This window comes from Aulonocara stuartgranti (assembly GCF_965226115.1).
Source record: "Aulonocara stuartgranti genome assembly, chromosome: 2".
NCBI lineage: Eukaryota > Metazoa > Chordata > Actinopteri > Cichliformes > Cichlidae > Aulonocara > Aulonocara stuartgranti.
Genome location: NC_138940.1, coordinates 29,411,005 through 29,433,121, shown reverse-complemented (window position 1 = coordinate 29,433,121; position 22,117 = coordinate 29,411,005). Strand labels below are relative to the sequence as shown.

The 22,117-nt window shown below is 40.1% G+C and overlaps 1 protein-coding gene across 3 annotated transcripts in view; it reads left to right on the top strand.

Annotated features, from left to right (window-relative positions):
- Positions 1-22,117, top strand: part of LOC309687539 (A disintegrin and metalloproteinase with thrombospondin motifs 2-like) — a 145,406-nt gene that overhangs the window by 58,254 nt on the left and 65,035 nt on the right. For all 3 annotated transcript variants that reach the window (XM_082502587.1, XM_082502586.1, XM_082502588.1), the window contains one exon: positions 6,210-6,384. In XM_082502587.1, coding sequence (XP_082358713.1) covers positions 6,210-6,384 — 175 coding nt within the window. The remainder of the gene's footprint in view (positions 1-6,209; positions 6,385-22,117) is intronic.

Here is a 22,117-nt window from a genome sequence, read left to right as displayed (position 1 = left end):
CTTAGTTAGGAGTCAAAGGTCGAGCAGGGGCTGTCCACTGATGCATATGAATCGGAATTGGAGGGTCTCACTGTTTGGTGGGATATCGGGAAAAAACTCTGACATGAAGGTGGTTGTGCTTTCTCAGGCTTGTTGATGTGAAACCTTCAGTGGTGGGCTGTGGTCAGAGAATGGCTGGAAGGGTCAGATTTAACTGTTTCATTCGTATCCCCTTTACTGTTCTGCTGAGCCCTTTCCCTTAATTTTCCTTCTGTCCTTGGACTCTGTGTCAGATTTCTACACATTTAATGCCTTCAGGTACTTTTCAATTTCAATAAAATGTTTAATTTTTATTTTTTTCTTGGCTTTTGCCTCTTTTATTTGATCTTTATTTCTTCCAGCTCCATTAGCTGTCTCATGTTTTACCCAAACATGAATAATAGAGCCCCGTCTCCATGTTTTTCCTTCCCCGCATTTGGAGACATGGCACCCATTTTTCATTGGGGTTTTCTTTACTGGACTTGTTGTTTAGAACTACATAGGTTTATATGTCTGGTGTGCTAATCTCTACAATAGACACGTTTGCCACCGTGAATCCAGATTATCTCTTACTCAAACCTGGCAAAAGTAGTCACAACAGCAGGAAACCTTTGGAGGACCCTGTTCTCAATTTACTTTCTCCCTGAGAAAATACTGTGTTCCGAGAACACAGCGTTTACTTGGCTCTGTAATAACTAATCTCTAAACCAGATGTGAACCTGGAGAAACAAGCAGTTTTCCTTTTTTTGGATTTAACTTTTTATTTGTTTCTATATTTTTTTTTCAAAATGATAGCAATTTATTTCAGATGTCTCACCTTTAAAGACAATGTGGTCCATTTTTCCAGGATGATCAGTTACTATCTATCTCAGACCCTAGATCCAGATTCTTGCAAAAATCTAAAATAAATTACAGTGCACACAATGACCTTTGCAAAGAGGTCAAACAACAGCAAGGACAGCATGGCAGCAGCCTGCCTGTTTTTTTGACAGTTAGCTATCAACCATTATGGCAGACTAAATTCACAACACTGTATGCAAACGATAACTCACATTAACATGTGGCAATCTAAACTATTACACATTGACAGAATAAGACAGTACAATATTGCAGAGACATGCTAATCAAGACAATGCCGTAAAATCGAGAGCTTTGACAAACAGGGTGGATCTCATCTGTCCTCAGCCGCCGAACAGCTAATGAATAACTCAGATAGTTCTCTGCTTCCTCTATGGAAGTACGGCATGCCACTGGAATTCAGGAGATCCTCAAAATATTCCTTCCACTCCCACCACACACATTTTTGCCTAAAAGCTGCTTCACCCCTCTGAGTTTTCTGACAGAATTTCTCTTGTTCCAAACCACACTGAAATCCCATCACACTGGTTCTTGCCTTGGTAGCCACCAAAACCACATTCTGCTTAGCCCATTAGTACTTGTAAGTTCTCTCAAGAGTCCCACAGGTTTGACCAATTTTGATAAGGCTTCTTAAGGATGGTGGCCAACTTTACCTGTGTTGTCCATGATCTAGTTTTTCGAGTTATATTGGGGAATATGAAGCATCCAGACTCGCTTGGAATGTTGCTGAAGTTTTGCAGGAGGTGAAGGTTTGCCTTTGCCAGACACTCCCATCACACCCTCACTATAATATTAGTGACACCGCATTATATCTATCAACTGTGCATAAGCACTCACTATGTAATTAACGAGTGCTCCAGCAACACTTAAAGTCATATGTTTGCATTTTGGTTGCACGTCACCAGCTGCTAATATCTCCTCCTTTGTAGACTACTTTTACTTGAAAGCATCTTTTTGCCTCAAGTGGTGAAAATTGTGTCAGAATAAATTTCGTACATATTTTGCGAAGTATAGTGCGCTTCAATTTGTGGAGTAGCTCCCTTTATAGGTATTAAATCATCATCAAAAGCTGACACACTGCTCTTGCTCTCAGACATGCCTGGGCTCGTCTCATTGTTGTGTTCACTAGGGGATGTAAATGCTGCTTCTTGCAATTTGACATTTTTATATCAGATAAAAAATATATATACCCCACCAAAGAAACCTAAGAAGTCCCAATGCTCTACACTGGTTGTTGATCAGAACCAAAGTGAAGTCTTAATCTCGTTCACTTGAGAGAACCCCAGCCAACAGGCACTCTACCAGGACTACAGCTATACACAGCCCTATCACATACGGCTATCATAAAGTGAATATATAAATATATATTTACATTCATATGATGAAAAAGATATTAATCCTCCTTGTGAAATTCACGATCATTCCCAACCTTTTCACCCAAACCCAAGGCTGCTTTATGTGTGTGATCTAATATACAGATTATAAAAGGTTTTTAGATGATGATGAAATGTAGAGAGTGATTCTGTTAGAGTTAAGTGCCTCATGAGGGGAGGGAAGCTAATAAGCTAAATTTTAACATGTCAAACTTAATAAAACGTGAGGCTCATCACCCAAAGGAGCACAATGAATTTACCGTAATAAGAGAACAGCAGCTAGCAAGGCAGCTGAGCCTAGAGCAGTCCCCGAACAGGCAAAACTAGTTATAGGGCGATGATTTTTTAAGCTACAGCAATTACAAAGGAAATGAAAAAAATTCATAAAAGCAGCTGAATATCCACTTGGCAGGAAGCTTGAGATTTTACGGATCACCAGATGACATCATTTTAATGTGTGTTTCTGATGTTACATAATTTTAGAGGAATACAGACATTTGCAAACAGTGTTCTTTAAATGGAGACAACATTTTTGTGCACTATTATTGAAGTTACCCATCAGCCAAATGCCACACGTCATGCAGAGCCATCAGATTGCACAACACTCACTGCAAGGATCATCGAATTAGCAGAAATCACTCTCCTTAGTCAAAGTAGTGCAGTGTCAGTCAAGGATACGTTTCTTTGCAGCTTTCACCATTAAGCGTATCGGTGTGATTCAAGCGGGAAAGATTTTACGTGAAAGCAACGACTGCCAAAGCAGCGTGGTTTGAAGTCATTAGACTTCAGAGGTTACGACTACAAAGTTTTAAAAATTACACTTGTGAGCATTTGTGAGTTTTATGGAAATTGACAAAACTGAATTATGTGCTGATGCTCTTCCTGTTTTCTTTCATGGGAGTTAAACAAAATGATCCCTGTGTAAATGAAAATCGCTGCTTCCGTTTCTAATAGCAAGTGTTATAGTTGAAGCTTTTCTCACAACAGGGAGACAAACAGTAACACACCTCATTTTTTCATGAAGACCAATAAAGGAAATTTCAAATAAGAGAGACTTAATTGAGTAGCAAAGCTAGCAGAGTCCAGGTTGCCTACATACAAACATGGTTTTCAGTTGTGTCTTTGAATGACTCTGCTTTGATGACTCTGTATCTGAACTTTTGCTTCATCCGGACAAAGCATTTGGACAAGCCTCCCTTTAATCCCCTTGGCTTGGACTTGGGTGTCCATGATTTAGAGGAGATAAAGACGGTGCTTTTCACTGTTCATTCTATTATAGTGTCTATTTACATCACTTTCTCAAAGCTTTTCTCCAGTTCTTATATGATCACACTCATTTTCCTCTCTCTGACCCTCCACCCCCACTATGCGGGCTCTGGTTGATCTAAGCATGTCTCCCAGTCCTACATGTCATCTTTTTTTCTTTGACACGGCTCTCCTCTCACATCTGCTTGGTATTCTAGAGTGGGAAGGCATGCACCATCGCAGATCCATCAGATCCAATCAGAATGCTGCACCATAGCTCGAAAAAATAGAGGGATGGGAAGAGAGAGCCGAGAAAAGAGAAAGAGAAAAAGAGAAAAGGGGAGGCAGGTCAGTGACTTGTCAACATCCTTCTGGGACTAAAGCATCAGACTGGCAGGGTGAAGGAGAGAGGCAGACAGAGGAAGGAACGAAGAGAGCAAGAATAAGAGCACCTTTTAATTTCTAAGGGGCAACTTTTGCTAATATCCTTTCAAATCAGCCTCTCTGAGGAATACTAGGAGCATACAAATTCATATTCTCCATTTCTGATAGAAAAGTCAATAAGTACTACGCATACTTTTTTCCACCAAGCATGTTTCTTTAGATTTGATGCATTTAGACTCCCTGTACTCTACTATAGAGACATTACTGATACAGATGTAGCCAATAAAATGGATTTTTTAAAGACTGCACTGAATAAGAAAAAGAAATAATGACAAATGTAGTGCATGTGTTATTTAACTTTTTTCTCACACAGCATGAAGTCTAATCAGTTGTATTCATACAGCGCAGTGGCAAAAAACACACTGTACATCGCATCAACTAAATTCATCATTCGTGTGTATTTGTCCACTAAATCACAAGAAAATGATCTAATGTCCTAGAAAAACTCAAGCAAAAACAGAAATGCTTTGAATTTCTCCAAATACATAAATAAACACACCAAGCAAATAAACAGACAAAGCTTATTTTAATTTTTGGTTATGACTGAGGGATTTCGAGGTCCCTCTACATCAGCGGTCCCCAACCTTTTTTGCGCCACGGACCGGTTTATGCCCGACATTATTTTCACGGACCGGCCTTTAAGGTGTCGCGGATAAATACAACAAAATAAAACTAGTACCAGTATCGAAAAAAAGAAGATTTATTCATAACACACGTGAAAAGACCCAAGAAAACAGAGTTAACGATAAAAACGATAACAAAATAACACTGAAAACCGATAAAAACCCTGAAAACCATACATTTCACACCTGAGCCTCAACTCTCGCGGCCCGGTACCAAACGACTCACGGACCGATACCGGTCCGAGGCCCGGGGGTTGGGGACCGCTGCTCTAAAGGTCCAGTATCTTATATTGGATATAAAACCAAACTAGCACCATTTTTTAAAGGTAGCATGGCACATTCATTGAAGAGCCAGCCTAATTATTTAAGTCATGTACTCATTCCATTGATCTAATGACATCTTGATCGACCTTTGTAACCTTTCATATTTACCATATTAGGCACTCAGGTATATATCAGATTATAAAATCATCAAATCCTATATCAGTTGGACTGTAATGTGTCTTGAGTCTTGAGTTTTACAATGGAACAAACACATAGGTTATTATGAGATAGCATGCTTGTCCAGGAGTTTCACTAAAAACCTTGGAACTCGCTACAATACACTTCATATAAACTGTTCATATTAAAAACCCTTGTATTGGATTAAAAGCCTTCTTTTCTCAATAAGCCTTTATTGTGTAACAGTTGTTGGCATACTTTGCATTTAAATTTGGCACTGTGTTGCAGGGGGACATGCATTTGGGGTCTGCTTTTTAAGAGATCATGTTGACCACGCCCCCAGACATTATCAGAGCTTAATAGACTGCCTGTTTTTATTTGAGGTGTTGGTATCATTGTAAGGCTTCTGACTCCACCTGCTTCAGCTAATCTCTATGCAGTACAGTACACACGCAGCTATTTATTCCTCATTCATCTGTAACGCATGTTTTTTTTTCTATCATCAGCTCACTTTCCTGTCTTCAGCTTGTTCGTCATATTTTCCTTCTCCTGTCAGAGCGGAGAGAAAAGCCGACAGGCACATGCTGATCGTATCAATGTTTTCCCTTCATTTATCACCCTCTTTCTTTTGCTCTCTTCCTCTCAAAAGCCTCGCAATCCTCTCTGTGTGTTCTCTTTCCTCTACAGCAGTGCGTTGCCTTGGTAATTACCAGTTGTCTTAAACAGACAGATGGAATAACAGAGAGTGACGGGCAATTTTCCTAGTGCCTGTTTTCCCCATGTATGTGTACGCAACCCCCTTTTGTGTGTGTGTTTTGTGGGTATTCTTCTTTACTTGCCACCACCTCTTCTTCCTCACCCCTGTTCACATGCACATTCCCAGTGAGCATGGCTGATGTGTGTTGTGTGAGTGTGTGCACAAGGGATGTGGGGAATTACCTGACAGGATGTGTTAGCGGAGGATGGGAGTGGGACAGTCTCATCTCCTGCTCTTGTGTTGGCCATTTGAGATGCCAGGTGTCACTCTGGACCTCTGCGGGGGCCCCAGGAGGGATCACCGCTCTCCCCTTCTCTTCTCCTTCGATTCTTTCTTTAAATTATCAGGGAGGTGAGGGATGGAGGCACATATTGGATGAGGAGAAGCTGGGTGTCATGTTAGCGACTGATAAGTATTACTATGATATAATGAGTCATGTTTCTTTTTCAGGCCGGTATGATCAAGACAGAGAGAGAGGAGTTTTTTATCGAGCCAGTCGAGAGGGGCGATGGAGTGATAGAAGAGGAGGAGGAGGGGGGAGGAGGAAGGACACACATCGTCTATCGCTCTTCAGCCGTTAAGAAAGTGCCCATCAGCAGCGCAGCGAACGACTACCACTCCAGAGGTTAGTCTGTAGTTCTCATCGCACTGTCCTCTACTTTTGAAGCTCTTTAGGCACGATTCAGCTCTACACTCGCCTCTCTTTTTATATCGGAGCTAGCCACACGTGGAAGTTATTCAGTAACACTGACTTCCAACTTAAGTGCAGGTCATTCACACTAAATTTTAAACCTGGATAAGTCGTGCAAGTGTTAGTTGTGCCATGGTTATGTTCTCAACAATATATGCTGAAGCACAACCCAAGCTGTTCTCCCATTAAATAAACTCTTCCCTAACGCTCACCTTGTTATATAATCATATCAAACTATTGTGTGCAAAGACAGTGAGTCACAGTGCGAGCGTGCCTCACTGTCAAAAAGATTACACCTACACACCCTCAAACACATCTTGTCACTGCACTAATTTTCCAGTGAGGAAGGAGTAACATATGGAGACACACATGTGTGACTGGTGAGGTACCACCCTCTGTGTTCCTGTACAGAATTATGCACTGCCTTGGCTCCCTTAATAATTGACAGCTGCGTCTTAAGTCTTTTGTTTCTCGTCGCGATTGCCTCCATTTTCCACTCTACAGATGAAATCAATAAACTGAAACAACAGGTATGGATGTCATTTTGGCGAGCAAAATATAAAAGTTTCCCATGTTGTGTCAGCTCACGAATTAGAGGAAGGGAAGATGAGTATATAGTCAAATACTCAATATTCTGAATATTATGATATAAATGTAAATTTATTGCCAGACAATGCAGCAACTAAAAGAAGAAGTTAGTCTTAAATTGTTTGAACTCCATCAATCGGTGGAGTTGAACATTGCACAGCTGCGGTGCTTTGGCTGTCCGGAGGCTCAATGTGCAACACAATAACCCTGTGATTACATGAGAAACATAATTTACGCATAGCTGTACATAAATGCTATAAACATGTTTATTCTGGTAATACTAGTCTGTGTACCTTGGCAGTGTGTTGCTCTTTGTTCGTGGTCATTTGACCACTCAGAAGAATGCTATTAATATGTTGTTTGACAATGACCTTCAACCATATTAAATTTTCAAACACATTTAGATGCAAAAAGGTTTCTTTTTAAAGGTTGATGAGTGGTCAACCTTATTTAGCAATAAAATAATGCAAAAAAGATGATGGTTCATGTGGGGGTTGGGTTTAAAAAACCTTTACTGATGCAACCTTCCCACTGATCCCAGCTTGGTACCTGCAGTTGGAGTAAACTAGCTTGTGTTAACTCATATTTACATAGATCGTTGTGGAAACTTCACTCTTTCCACTGCCGTGTCGTGCTCTGTTGTTGTTGACCTTGAATCTAGCTTGAAATTTTTCCAATCTCACTGAGTTTGCTCTCAACCACAGATACAATACTATTCAAAAGAGCTGAAGGTTTTAGATACATGAGTTTTTGAAAGGTCTACATCATCAAGCCATAATCCTAACCTCCTTATATGCTAACATAAACTAAACAAATAGAAACAAATATACAAATTGATTCAGATTATTTATTTCTTTATTTTAATTGTAAAAAGGTTCAATAAACACACCTGTTTATAGTTAGTCATTCATATACTGACTAAAGCAAATGTAAAGCGCTTATTATTGTCAGAATCTGCTGGGAAAGCTTCTTTCTTTAACGTCGTGTGAGAAATACTGTTTGTTATTTAGCAGATCTAAATCAAAGGAACTGCAAAAAGTCTGCAAAAAAGAACTGGACTAATTAGTCTGTTACATGTTACAAAAACCTACTAGTATTAAATTTGTTTGTTTTTGTTTTGTTTGGAGGTATGTGAGTATTTTTTTCACAAGGCCTTCTTGTTTTGTGCTATTACTAAAAGAATTAATCAAACAAAAATCGAAAAATTACCAGAAAATAGAGCGCCGCTGTTGCTCTGCACGCCTCAGGCCCGAGTCAGTAGACGTGACCCTCCAGTTGCTCTCATTGATCTGATGTCTACAAGTTAATAAACTGACCAGTTCAAGAGTCAGTATCTCCCACGATCGCAAAAGTGAAAATAATTTCAAGGAAATTAAGCTGCCGCGCAGTTCAGGTGTGAGCTGAAGGACTTTATACTGAGTGCATTGCAATAGATGAGATCTGTGTCTTCCTATTCTGAGCAGTTGACTCAAGAATGTCTAATAATATACAGAGAGAGAGAGAGAGAGAGTTTCCATAGGAACACCCAGTGAGGACAGACTGCATTAGAGTAACACAGATCTGCTCCCACTGTTACTGATACCTGGCAGTACATCCACATACATACATGCACACATGCATATGGGTTTACAAAAACGAAAGAAAGAAAGAAAGAAAAACTTTATGGAATCACATACATATACAACCACACACAGCTTACACAACTCCCTTGATCATACGTTTACACTTAGCCTTACACATAGGCACACACAACACGTCTCACTGCTCCTTCTTGCCTTTGAATCTTTCTTTCTAATGAAGAGTGGGGTGCAGATCAATAGCGTAGGATAGAACAGGCTACTGTGCGAGCCCGTTTGTGTGTGTGTGTGTGTGCGCGTTTGTGTCTGTGTGCGTGTGTGGCGTGGGCATGAGTTCTGTGGTCGTCTGGCTTTGAGTGCTGGGATTTTCAAGGCTAAGCGGACAGACAGACTGACAGACAGACAGACGAGCAGGCATGTGCTGCTCCCAGTAGCATTTGATGTGGATCGCTCTCTTTGTTTCTCTCTCTTTTTTCCTTTTTATCATTTTTGTCCTAGCTATTCTAGACCACAACATTATGTAAACACAAGGTTTACCTTCCAGTTGTTGCATCATATCGCTCAGCGCTATACAAGAAATGCAGTATAGATCTTACACACAGATTCTTCTTCTCTCCACCTTCCTCAGGTTAAAAAGAAATCAATTCTTTCTTCTTCTTCTTCTTTTTACTTTCCTCTTGTATCCCCCTCATATTCTCTTTCCCAGACAATCACTCCCCACCTGTAGATCAATCGAGGACATTAGCAAATTAATTAATAATAGATCAATCATTTCTGAAGATCTCCTATGCCAGGCTTGTGTAATTCACAGCCAGATATTGAATGCTGGACTCATTTCCTGGCTAAAGACAGAGGGAAGGAAGTTATATTTAGCAAGGTAATAGTGGAGCTCAAGAAAGAGAGAGGGAGATGAAGAAGGAGTGAGATTGATCACTTTCTTACACCATAAGCTGAGGAAGGTGTAAATCAATGTCCAAAGTGGAGAGAGCGAGCTTTATTATTAATGTGACACATTTGTCAATTAATTGCTGGGGCAATAAAAAAGCAAAGGATTGCCGTATTTGTCTTCTTTTTTTTTTACTGCTGGGCGGGCAGAGCCCCATCTTTTAATAAGGCATTTCTTCCTCCCCAGTAATTTCATTTTATCTCATTTTATCTGGTTTTTGGTCAGTGCCCTTCTGTTCAGCTAATTTTCCTTAATCGTCTGCTCTCTTATACAGAGTTTGACTTTGCTTTGCTTACTTTATGCCCCAGACAAATTCCAGAGGCCAGCCTATAAGGCTGTAGTTGAATGTTTAGTCTTTGGAGGCAGGACTGTCTGTGCATGTGTTCCTCCAGCTGCATGCATGCAAGCATGTGTTTTAGTGCTACTGCAGTGTTTGTCCAGGGCGCTGAGACATGCCCAAACAGATGGACTACTGGAGGGCTTTTTCCCCATAACGCTCTTCACAAACTCTTTTACATGTGCCTGAATCTCACATAAATATTCTTTATTAATGCTACTGTATCCTGCATTATTACTTAATTACATCGGATCTATTGCTTTAGATGATGCATTGCTCTAACATTCTGTTTGCGTGGTATCATTTGGTTTTATTTTGTACTTATATACATAATATAAATGTAATTCATTGCAGCTCTTGTGTTTTCCCTGACATTTCGTTCCCAAGGTTGATATTTTGTTCTCAAGGCAGAAAGGCTCCCTGCAACCTTGGGGGGAAATGCCTGCAATTAGCTGGTGGGCTGACACCGGGCGAAGGGCTGTGGCAGCTACACGGGGCTTTATACATGCATACAAAGCCTACATTTGTTTTACCCCGCAGGCGGTGATATTCTCTGTGTTCTCGCATGTTTTGTGCTGTACCCTAATCCGCTTTAACGTTCAGGGCTGATGTGAGCTGTTGTTAGATTGGTGCTGTTGTGTTGTTCGTGTGCGCCACGTTGCACAGCGCCGATACGATGACGTGTCAGTCTTGGCCTGAGCTAAGAGGAAGTTGGAGAGGGTCAGACAGAGGCCAGTAGTGCTAGTCACTGTAGCTTAATGTCTGCCTCCCACATCCAGAAAATGAAGGAGGCTCCCTCGGGTCCCGCTCTCTCTCTGTATATCTTTCTTTGCCTAACTCTCTCACTTTACTCCTTTTTTATTTCCTTAAACTGCATCCCCTCCACCACTGTTGCCCCCACCTCTCCGTCTGCTGGTGTGACACATGGATAGTCATATGGTGCAAGGGTTTTAAGAGGCGACTCATGACTAAGCACTTAGAGATGTGAGCACACGCAACTCATAAATGGCCTGAACTCATCTTCAGCGTGTAACCGGGGCCCCAGCAGACACTTTGCATTATGGCGTGCCTCTTGATGGAAATCCCAAATAGCTACGTGAAATGCTGGGAAGGTCACATTCTCTCTTGCTTGAGTCATTTTTAACCCCTTTGTTTCAGACCACAAGCTTTAAATGCATGAAGAGAAAAAAAAACGACTTCCACACAACCAAAGTCCCATTTTTAAACTTTTCCCCATCTGCTTGTATAAGTCCATACCAACCCTCTGGCTCCAAGCTATTACTCAGTTCATTAAGGCTTTTGTCTTTTTAACATGTTGTCATGATTTATGTCTTATTTTATTTAATAAAAACAAGCCCCTAAAAACAGAAGCCGTTCCTGTGAAGCATGTGTTTAAGCTAAATCCTTAAAAACTCATTGTGTAACCACAGGGCTGACGGTGTCTGAAACACCAAATATTTGAACACTTAACACTGTTGATAATTTGCTAAGACCACAACTTTCTCACAGTGCGTAATCCAAACCATGGAGAAATTTATGACTAATCTCATGTTGTGGGATGATCTCCGGTGTTATCTGGTGAGATTTGCTCCATTTCAGTTCTTCCTGCTGTATGATGGTTTTTTATCTCTGTTCATTGATGACCCTAAACTTTTATTGAGGAAAAATGTAACCCTAGTTTTACATCGTTCTTATATTGTGTTTATATTAGCCTAAGCATAGAATTGTAGCTAGCATAGCAGGTAGCAACATTGTAGCTAGCATAGCAGATAGCACATTATTATACGTTAGCTAGCCCAAGTTCAAAACTCTCCAAGCATTCCTGTTGTTAAGTTTTGTGTCTTTATTTGCGTTCAAAGTGATAGGAGAGCTGTACATTTTATGTATTTATTTATTTTAGAACAAGTCAGCACCTTTAGATGGAAACTAATGAGTTAAGTTCCTGCTAATTTCTAACTCTGCTAAACCCTTGTAAAGCCTCTTTTATGGGTGCCTGAATGCTAGATTTTATTGCAACATCTGGGAGAACAGCCACACTGATCATTTTATTGGAGCTGTAAGAATTTGGAGAATTCTTAACTCTCGAGCTTCAGTGTTTGTTTCATTTTGGGGAACCAAAGGAACCTTTGGACACAGAAATGGTTAATGATGTCAGACCATTCACGCTTACATTCTTACCTTCAGCCAGTTTAGGATCAACCTAAGTCAGCTTAACTTAATTGTTGTCTTTGACCTGATGGAGGAAGTTGAAGTACCTGCACTGTCACAACTGGGGCAACTGGCCAAGGATACTTTAGCACACGGAGGAATCAGGGATGGATCTACCGACTGATAGTTGACCCACTCAACCACCTGAGCCACAGCCACCGTTTTCTTCCTTAGTCTCTCTCTACCAGCTCACAACCAGAATTGCTCAAACTACCAAAATAAACCAGAACATCTAGTACCAAACATGTGTCCCTTGCCTACAGATTCTACATATTCATATGCATCTATCTGTTTATAGCGATTAATTTCCAACTGTTCTGATTGCCTAATCACAGCATGTTAACAGACAACAAATTTCCTACAATCAAAGCTTAACAGACACAGTACATTGCACTTGCACAATCGGGTCCCTCGAAACATCGCCCATCTCACTTTTAACTGGCAGATTAATACTTCTGTCAATTTGCATTATCTGGCCCAGTTCCCTGAAGCAACATAATCCCATTCCAGCACTGTCTTTCCATTCACCCTTGAATAAAATGGCTCTCTGAGCTTTAGCTGAATGAAACTGAGCTGTCTGACCTTTGTCTTAAGGCTGGTGTTTTTAGCTCTGGAAGAAGCGGTTCTAGAGGAGAACCTTTACCATATGTAACCTGTGTAAACAAAGTCATTTTCCAAGGCTGGGCATCTAAAGCAGGGAAACCCCAAAGTTGGCAGCAAAAATTATTAATTTAAAAACCTCACTGTTTTTAAATAGGGGCAAAACTAAAGCTAGCTGTCCAAAATAAATATAGAGAGCTGTAAATGGAAAACCATTGAATTAAGAGTTTTTTATTTATACCCAAATTTTCTAACAATAGTTTTGCAGGCTTTTCTTTTTTTTTTTCCAAAAAAGATACTAGTCTCAGATTTTGTGCCAATAGCTGCCTCTGTAACATGAGCCTCGTGTTTGTAATAACTTGTAATGCTGTATAATAATATGGGTGTTATATTGGGCAGCAGGGATCCACTTTGAATCAGCCGTGAACATTAGTGACAGCATAAACACACACTCACACACACAGGCGCGCGCAGTCAAGCAGAACTAAAGAAGAAACACATACGCAGATGCGAAAACACACATGCATGCATGCACTGTGCGCAAACATACACAAAGCACACACGCGCATACAGTACGTATGTGTGAATGAGTGTTGGCCAGGTGTGCCTCTGGGAGGAAATTACAGTGCTAGGAGGGGAAGTATTTTAACAGCCAGCTGCTTCCTCTCTCTCTCTCTCTCTGTGGCCACTGGCTCCATCCCTGAAGAACATGACTGCCTTATTACCATACTCAGCATGTGTGTGTTTGTGTAGTCATGTGTCCCTGCATGTATGTGTGCTTCCCACTGCATTTGACAGTTTTATCCCTTGCCTGTTTAACTCACAGCCAACTAGGAGCATTGATGTTTATGTGTCTGCCGGTGTGTAGGTGTGTATTTGCCAGTGTGCCTGCACTATGTCCCTCTGTGTGTGTTCTCCCTCTGGTTTGTCTGACTCCTCACCTGCTTGTAAGCTCCCAGCGGGCCTTCCATTGAGCTGTCACTCAGTGCGCCACAGCACTGCCTTTAAACTGAACAGGTCTCTGGGGATAATAGCAGGGTGCGGCCGACCTCTGTTCCAGTCTGCAGCCACCGGTGCCGCACTGACCCATGCACACACAGTCTGTCTGTGTGTTTGTGTGTTTGTGTGCATGTGTGCGCATGTGTCTGTGCGTGGGTGCCTGTCTGCCTGCAAGACAAAGAGAGAGTGAGTGAGGTGGAAGAGAAGGGAAGCCTTACAGGGATGAAGGGGTAGAGCGTTATTACAGGCCTAGTGATTGAGAGAGTGTCACTATAATCATGGTGATCATAGTGCTCTGACAAGATTAGCACCTTTCTGAGCCTCTGCACTGCCTCTGGTGTGGTGTTCAAATATTCAGAGCCTTGCCCTTGATGGTGAAATTCGACGGCACAGTTAAATGTGCGGCCTTTTAACTGGATTTTCTTCAAAAGGGTTCTCTTTGGGTTTTTGTTTTTTTCAGCACCGTCAGTTAAATTGTAAATGAAGTGCAATATTGAAAAGATCACAGCTTAGATGTTTAGCTTAGATTTAGATAGATAGAGAGATAGACATTCTAGCTGTGATTCTAGAAGACGTGCGCCATCCTGTTTTCGAAGTATCCAACGAGTGTCCAAGAAAGGGATCTCCTCTCTATTATGCTAAAAATACAGAAATTGCGTCAAGAGCACAGAGCAGACGAGGAGGGCTGGAAGTCAGACAGCGCTGAATATTAAAAACACAGCCTGTACAGAAACTCTCCCACTGTGGTGGGAAACTGTGTGAAGGACAGAGCAAAGCCTTACTGAGGACGCATACCCACATCTGGTGTATTTATATAGCATGTTTACAACTTATTCAGGCATTGAAAGTACATCATACAGCTGTTAAGCCTTAGTCAGGTATAAAATATACTTAAAGACAAAATAAATAAAAACAAAGATAGGTTTATTGCTTCAGATTTATATGTGGTATAATATTGATCTAATTGACGAAAGTAATAAATTGGACTGAAAGTGTGCAAGGCTAATACAATAAGATACATTATTTCTACCTGTGCAGGCTTCTTCACAGGGCTGGCACAAGGCAGCAGGTACTGTGTAACTACAATTTCGTGCCACATACCTCCCTAGAGGTGGCCAGCGTTCTGTCTTGACATCAGTTATATAACCAGCCAACCTAAGGGACAGACGCTCAAGGAAGATGAGATGGTGTGTGACTTCCTTCCTCCCACTACTGTCACAGTGCTGCAAACATGCACATACACACACAGTCACACACACGCTGTGTTAAATCTGGCACACCTCAGAGAAGCGCCAGATCCGCTGCCATTCCTAAAAATTCTGCGCCTTGGCAGAATTTTGACATTGTTTCCAAGGGTTAAACCTTCTACATGGCTCCGGTACAAATAAATAAATAAAATAAATAAAAAGTTATTTTTCCTGATTATGGTTCCTCCCAGGATAATTTCTATTCACTTGAATCTGTTATGGCAAGGCAGCTTGGAACCAAATAACCTGGATAACTACTCCAAGTTTATTACTGACTTCCATTGCAGTTCAACCCAGCATAAGTGTGAGATTAACTATAATCAGCCAAAATAACTTAAAGTGCCTGTGTGGGTGTACGGGGACTTCAAATTGCAATATAATGGCGCACAGGATGAGAAACCATTCATTGAAAAACCGTGTAGGTTAATGCAGGAATGTTTGTGTGAAGAGGATGTAATACCGAAGCAGCTGATTCGGAGGTTAATGGAGCCTCTCATGTGAATGAGGCTTTCATCCCTGTGGAGACAGAGATGCATTCAGCGCTATTACAGCAGATTCCCCATCCTGTGTGTAGCGCTTACAAGCACGAGTAAACATGTTCCTCAAAAGCAAAATTATTAGTGAGTGTGTAGAGAAGGGGTTTGTTCTTTTGTTTAGTTTTTTTTTTTTTTTTAGATATGCAGCATGTGATATTTAAAATACACAGTTCTTTAGACTTTATTCTCTGTGTGTGTGTGTGTGTGTGTGTGTGTGTGTGTGTGTGTGTGTGTGTGTGTGTGTGTGTGTGTGTGTGCGCGCGTACTTCACCTGATATTACAGCCAACTCACATGGTGATATATGATAACGCTGAAAGGTTAGTGTTATTGATATAGTTGCCTTCAACTAAGTTTCTTAATTTACTGGTAATAAAGTCAAACCACATATTTTGTTTCTGTTTGTGGCTTGTGTAAATTAAGCATTTTATTTTTTTGAGTTTGTGTGTTTCTGTTTGCACGATAGCAGTTAAGCTCAGATATCAATGCAGCGAGATTGAAAATGTCAGAGAGTGTGTGCTTTGTTGCCTTTGCCTGATTAGCAGGGTGATGTGTAGTGGTGGGAGTTTGTTAGGCTGCAGTTCATTTGCCGCTGCGCCCCCTAGGGACTTTAATTGAATAAAGCGCAGCTCTGTGCCTGTTCATTCCACAAAGGCTATAATGCAAGTATCGAAGATAGACGCATGCAGTTATGACTCTGGGAAAACTCGCTGATGGTTAACATAGTATTTAAGTCTCCTTTTTTTTTTTGTAATCAGTGCCTTTTTTTTTTTTTCCAATGTCATGAAGAAAGATGAGGGAGGGGAAGGGGAATCATCAATCATCCCTTTCTTCCTGTGTCTTTTCTTCCACCGAGCCGGCTGATACGTCTTGTAGCATTAGTCTGATGTGTTCAGATTTAGCTCGAACAAAAGCGGCGAGTGCGTAGAGATGAGAGGATGAAGAGAAGGAGGAGAAAACAAGGCCCGATTAGAGCTTAGAAGGAGATGAAAATACCCGTTTTGTTATTCCGTTTACTGCACCCACTGACCCGGAGTGACCGTCAAATCCAGATGGGTCATTTTGTGGTTGATATACCGCTGATCCCTGACTTTTAATCATATGTGCTTGTGTGGAGCAATTACAGTAATACAGTAGTGGTACTGTAGGAGACAAACTCTGCAACTCAGGCTCTGCAAACCCTTTTTGTAATAGGACTGCAGCATCACAATTTAGTCACTATGAGGGTGGATGAAAGGCCAAGTAATGCATTGTTATTTATCTATAATGCAACTGGTCACAATTAAGTAGAAATGTGAAATTAAAAAGTTAAAAATTGATAATGAACTAATCTGCTATTCGGATAAAACATAATTTCTGTTTTAAATTATGAATTTAAGATTGAGTTTTACAGTTTTTCCTCTTATTAACATTGTTGTCTTTAAGAAATAACTTTTTGAGAAAGAGTTTCTGACTGCTCACTTACTAGGACACTGCATTTCCTGTGACTACTTTATTTCAATAACGAGAGATCACTGACCTCCAGAGTTTTGACGCTGATATTGGAGCAAATGGACGATGATAACTTGGATGAGGCTTTCTGAGCGTCTGGGATAAGGTGCGTGAATGACAGAACTGAGCTGCATTTTAAAGATACTGATTGACTTACATTAGTCTGGCAAGATGATTATCAGAATAATGAGAAGAGCACTCGGTTTGACAGCGTGGGAAACAGGAAGTGACAAAAACTGCAGATTAGACACAGACAAGCGAACACATATCTTTGTTAATTAGTCTGTTAATGAGAAGATGCAGCAGTATAAAATGTTCTGTTTACATTGGCAAAATGTTGCTATAAACACTTTTTTCATAATACTGCAAAAATATAATTAATGCACTACCTTCATTAGTGGTTCGTGTGTTCAAACACCAGCATTACGTATTCTGCAATGAAGACTGGCTTTTTCACAGTTATTTTACAACAGGTTCATTTTAGACTCACATTTCCCGAGAATCATTGAAATCTCAGCTCATAATACAAATACTTCCAGGATATCTGTACATCCCTAGCTTTTAAGTCTGCTCTAGCGTCTGTTGCTTTAAATGCAAATGAGTTGCTGCTTGCCACACCCATTCCAGAACGAGGCTGTACCTTTCTAGCTAGCATCATGGTTACCAAATATCATCTAAGATTAGGCCCACAGATTGGACAGCGACCCCGGAAAAGGGTTCCTGGAGGTTTCTAGTTGTCGCAAGGTGAAATTGGTTGCAAACAGGGTGCCACATCCAAAAATTGTTTTTGATTGCTGCAGCTGCCTATAGTTTGCATGGAAGACATTGGGTGGTAATACACGTGAAAAAGTCCAGTGCAAACCAGAAATGGAAAACATTTACTTTTACGGGAAACTCATGCTTTCTGAAATGCCTTATTGTTGAAAAGTAACTCATTTTAAAAGGTGCAACTTTTACTTGAATGGTCTCAGTCCCATATCATGCAAAGTGTGTTCGTGAGGTCTTAGGCTTTGGCAAAGGTTCTGTTCTAGCTGGAGGTGGTAGTATGATGCTCTTCTGATGTCATTGTGAGCTGAAAAAAAAGTTTTTAAAAAAGCACATTCAGCCATGCTTTTACTTTCTTTGGAAAGTTTTCTCGTGTTTTATGGGGCATAATATTTTGTTGAAAAGCAAAATAATTGATTTTGCGATGTCCACTTTTATTTGAAGTCTGCAAGACTTGTTACTTTAAACATATAAATGAAAAATTATATGTCAGGAAGAGAAGAAAAAATGTTTTTCAGGCAATTCAAAAAGGAGAGGTCATAAGAAACTTTTATGTAGTTGGACATGAAATACATAACACTGAATCTGCATATTGTTTTCCGTTTTTAGATATGTTCAAGATAAATGTCTCCTTGTTGTGGTGAAGAAAACTAATGAGATCATTTGTCATTGGGCATTACATTAAATCAAACGTACTTCATTGTGCAGACAATCCAGACTTTTCTGTGTAGGAGCAATGATGATAACCAATAAGTAAAACCTTTAAAAATCATATCAGGGTCAGTTTGATGTGTTAAAACATTTCAGTTTGTTCCAACTGCGGAGTGTTTAATGGCCATAAATAAAGCAGTGGTTTGTGCAGTCAGTTGAACTACTGAAGGTCTTTGCTTTTATGTAATACTCCTCTGCAGCTGTGGTCACAATCACACTGAGAGAATTACAGAGCAAGCTGGCATGTCATGAGTGTGGCGCTCTTTGCTTGTGCGTATGGGTGTGTGTTGTCAAAAAGCAGCTTATGTGTAGACTCTACCTCTCCTGCCATGTGTGTCATCCTGTAGCAATGAGAGGGAGATAGATCAGTCTCCACAGAAGATGTGCTGACACCAGAGAAAAGTTAGTTCGCTTCCTTGGCATATTACCCACAATCCCCCTGTGATCCCTCACTTTCTCCAGACTTCACCATTGCTCAGAACTCTGGGAGATTTCTGAAAGTATTCCCAGGCAGTCTGATAAACCCCAGTTTTTTGGCACTATTTAGGCTTCTATGTATTTTCTGTGCTTATTCTGCTCATTCAGCACAGCTAACTTTTCTGTACCCATGCATTCTCCTTTTGACCTCTGTTTCTCAGCATGTTCTTCCTGACTTTCAACCATCTGTCTCTCTCTTTTGCTGTCTTCTGTTTCTTAGCCTTCCAGCTTATGCGCCGTCACACCTCTAAAGACCCCCAAAAGGGATACAACACTATATTGAAAGAAAAATTGTATTTGAAAGACAAATAATGAATAAAATCAAATGAATTATTTTGTTTGGGTTTCTGATCTAAATCCAAAAAGCTTAAATCCATCCATCCATCCATTTTTCTGACCTCTTACTGTATTATATTCAGGGTTGCAGGACAGTCTATCCCAGGTGACATAGAGCAAAAGGCAGTGTCCATCCTGGACAATAGAAAACAGTGTATGGATTTGAATTTGTTTTTGGGGTTGGGAGGCTTCAGGATTTTAGTTTTTTGGGGAGATGGAGCTGGGGTAGCAAATGGCCAGGTGAATGTGACTTTCAGGGGCCGAGTATATAATTGGAGTGCGTTTTTTTTAAAAACATAACTATTTACCTAATTAATATTTACTTAAGTCTTAGTGTTATACAGTCAGCATGCCACTCAGAGTTAAAATAAATGCATCTGATGGCTATTAACATTTTCAAGCAAAATAAAGATTTTTAAAATCGGATTTAACTCTTACAGATTTAAATCTTGCAGTTTATCTATTCATTAATGTTCTCACTCCTTCCCCGCTTCTCCCTCTTCCCTTATAATAATTGTCCTCTAGCTTGCATGCCGAAATAACTTTGAGCCATGTTTGCCATCACAGCAGTTCTGACTATGCAATATTCAGCATGACTCACATGCACGACAGTTCAGAATTTGGGCCAAGTTCACTTCTCGCTTTTCTTCCACATTTCTTCCCACTGTGTCGCTATGCATGTGATATGGTGTCAATATCACAAGAGTGCAGTGGCTTGCAGACTTCCTCTCTAATAAGTCCTCTGGTAGTTTATCACTTATGTATATTTAGGATCTGTCTTACAGTGTACATGTCTTACGTATGCTGTTTATTGTTTTTTGACTTGAACTAGATTGCAAAGGTTTTAAAATAGAAACAGGATCATGAGTAGATAAGTGAAGTGAAGGAGAGATGCAAAGATGCTACATTGCCTGGGTTCTAAAGCTGTAGTTCATGGCAGGATTATCTGTAATTTAGTCACTGAGATATGATGTTAGGGGCCATTAAACAAAGAAAGGCTGTAAACAATCAACATCTTCTTAAAATAACTGATGGAAACACAATTAAATGTTTCACAAACAAAGCTGTCAAGTGCTTTCAGGAAAAGAAAAAAAAGAAAAAGACTGCCATGAGGAGCTGTTTTCAGATTTCAGCAAACAAAACAGGAATATGTCTTTGGCAAAAGCTGTGACACTGTCACAACCTCTCTACATGGGTTATTTTTACTGTGAAAACAGATAAACAAGGCAATTACTAATGTTTAGCTGAAGTTCTACAGCACCAATCCTTCCTTTCAATAATCCTTCCAATTAAGCCCAGAGGTTAACAAAAAGGCAATATTTCATCTAATAATTCATGAAATCATCTTGCATCAAGCTGATTTTTACTTTTTATTTATTTGTTTGGTTAATTTTACTTCAATTGCATGTATTTACTCTTACTTTGTTGTTAGCTAGCTAGCTAGCTGTTCGCCTGTCATTAAAAGACTTTTCAGTGATGTTACATCAACCAGCTTCCAGTTTGGATTCAAGAGACAGGCACTATCTCTACTTTTAAGATTAGGCTTAAAACTTTCCTTTTCGCTAAAGCATATAGTTAGGGCTGGACCAGGTGACCCTGAATCCTCCCTTAGTTATGCTGCAATAGGTGTCGACTAGTGATGTGTCGGTTGCGAACGAAATGGCTCTTAGAGCCGAATCTTTGTGAACGACGCGAACCAACTCCTTATTGGAAGCGTTTTTTTCTCTCTCTCTTTCTCTCACCCTCTCTTTCGCACTTTTTTCCCGCTTCACTCCGCACGCGAGCCTTGTGCTTGCGCTGAGCAGAGGGGGGAGGGGCGGTAGGTAGGAACAGAGCGGAGGGAAAGGGAGAGAAAATAGAGCCAGGGACAAGAACATCACATTAGAAAGGTATAGTAATCATCCACAACTATTTTCAGTTGCAGATGATAAAGGATTCAGAAAGTTTATTCATGCAGGCCCATATGACAGAGAATATGCATGTTCTTTTTGTTTTCATATTTTAATTTATATTTAATTGTGTTGTGGTTTGCAGTGTTTTGTGTTGTTTCACTTTCAATTTGTTTAAAAGGAAAAAGCTGAAAATTGAAATAGTTAAAAGTTGAAATGGAAATAGTTGGTTTTTGTATTATATGATTTATTTATTACATTTTATGTGGAGTGAATAAATAAAAGTATATTTACAGTGGCCCCTAGAAGCAGCACGTGCAAACTCTAAAACACGTACAAACTCCGAAGTACGTAAAAACTCCAACATAAATGCAAATTCCAAAACACATACAAATTCTGAAGCACATACAAATTCCAAAGCATGTGAAACCTCCAAAACAAGTACAAACTCCGAAACACAACGGAAGTGCTTCAGGATGCTATGGGCAGTGTTGAGCTTTTGTTACCTAGTGGCTACACAAGCCAGGAAGTACCAACGACCGGATTTGGTGTGTGGTAGTAACAGGTAAATGAAAATTTTTTTTTAATTATTTGAAAATATGTGAGTGCTTGTGTATAAATACACAAACAATACACACATGCTTTCAATTATATAATTTAAGTGATCTAGGTAGCTCTGTTTTGGAAGTTCAGTTAACGCTAGCAATGTGTTTTGGAGTTTGTACGTGCTTTGTCTCTAGGGGCCACCATATATATTTATATGTAAACATATACTAAAAACCATGTTTTTTTTTACATTAGTAATTCCTTTTTGTATATTGTTGTTGATAATAAATTAATTAAAGCAACAAAACAACCTGAAGAGCCGGTTGGGAGCTGAAAGAGCCGGCTCTTTTTAGTGAGTTGAGCCGAAAGAGCCGGTTCTCTAAAAAGAGCCAGAATTCCCATCACTAGTGTAGACT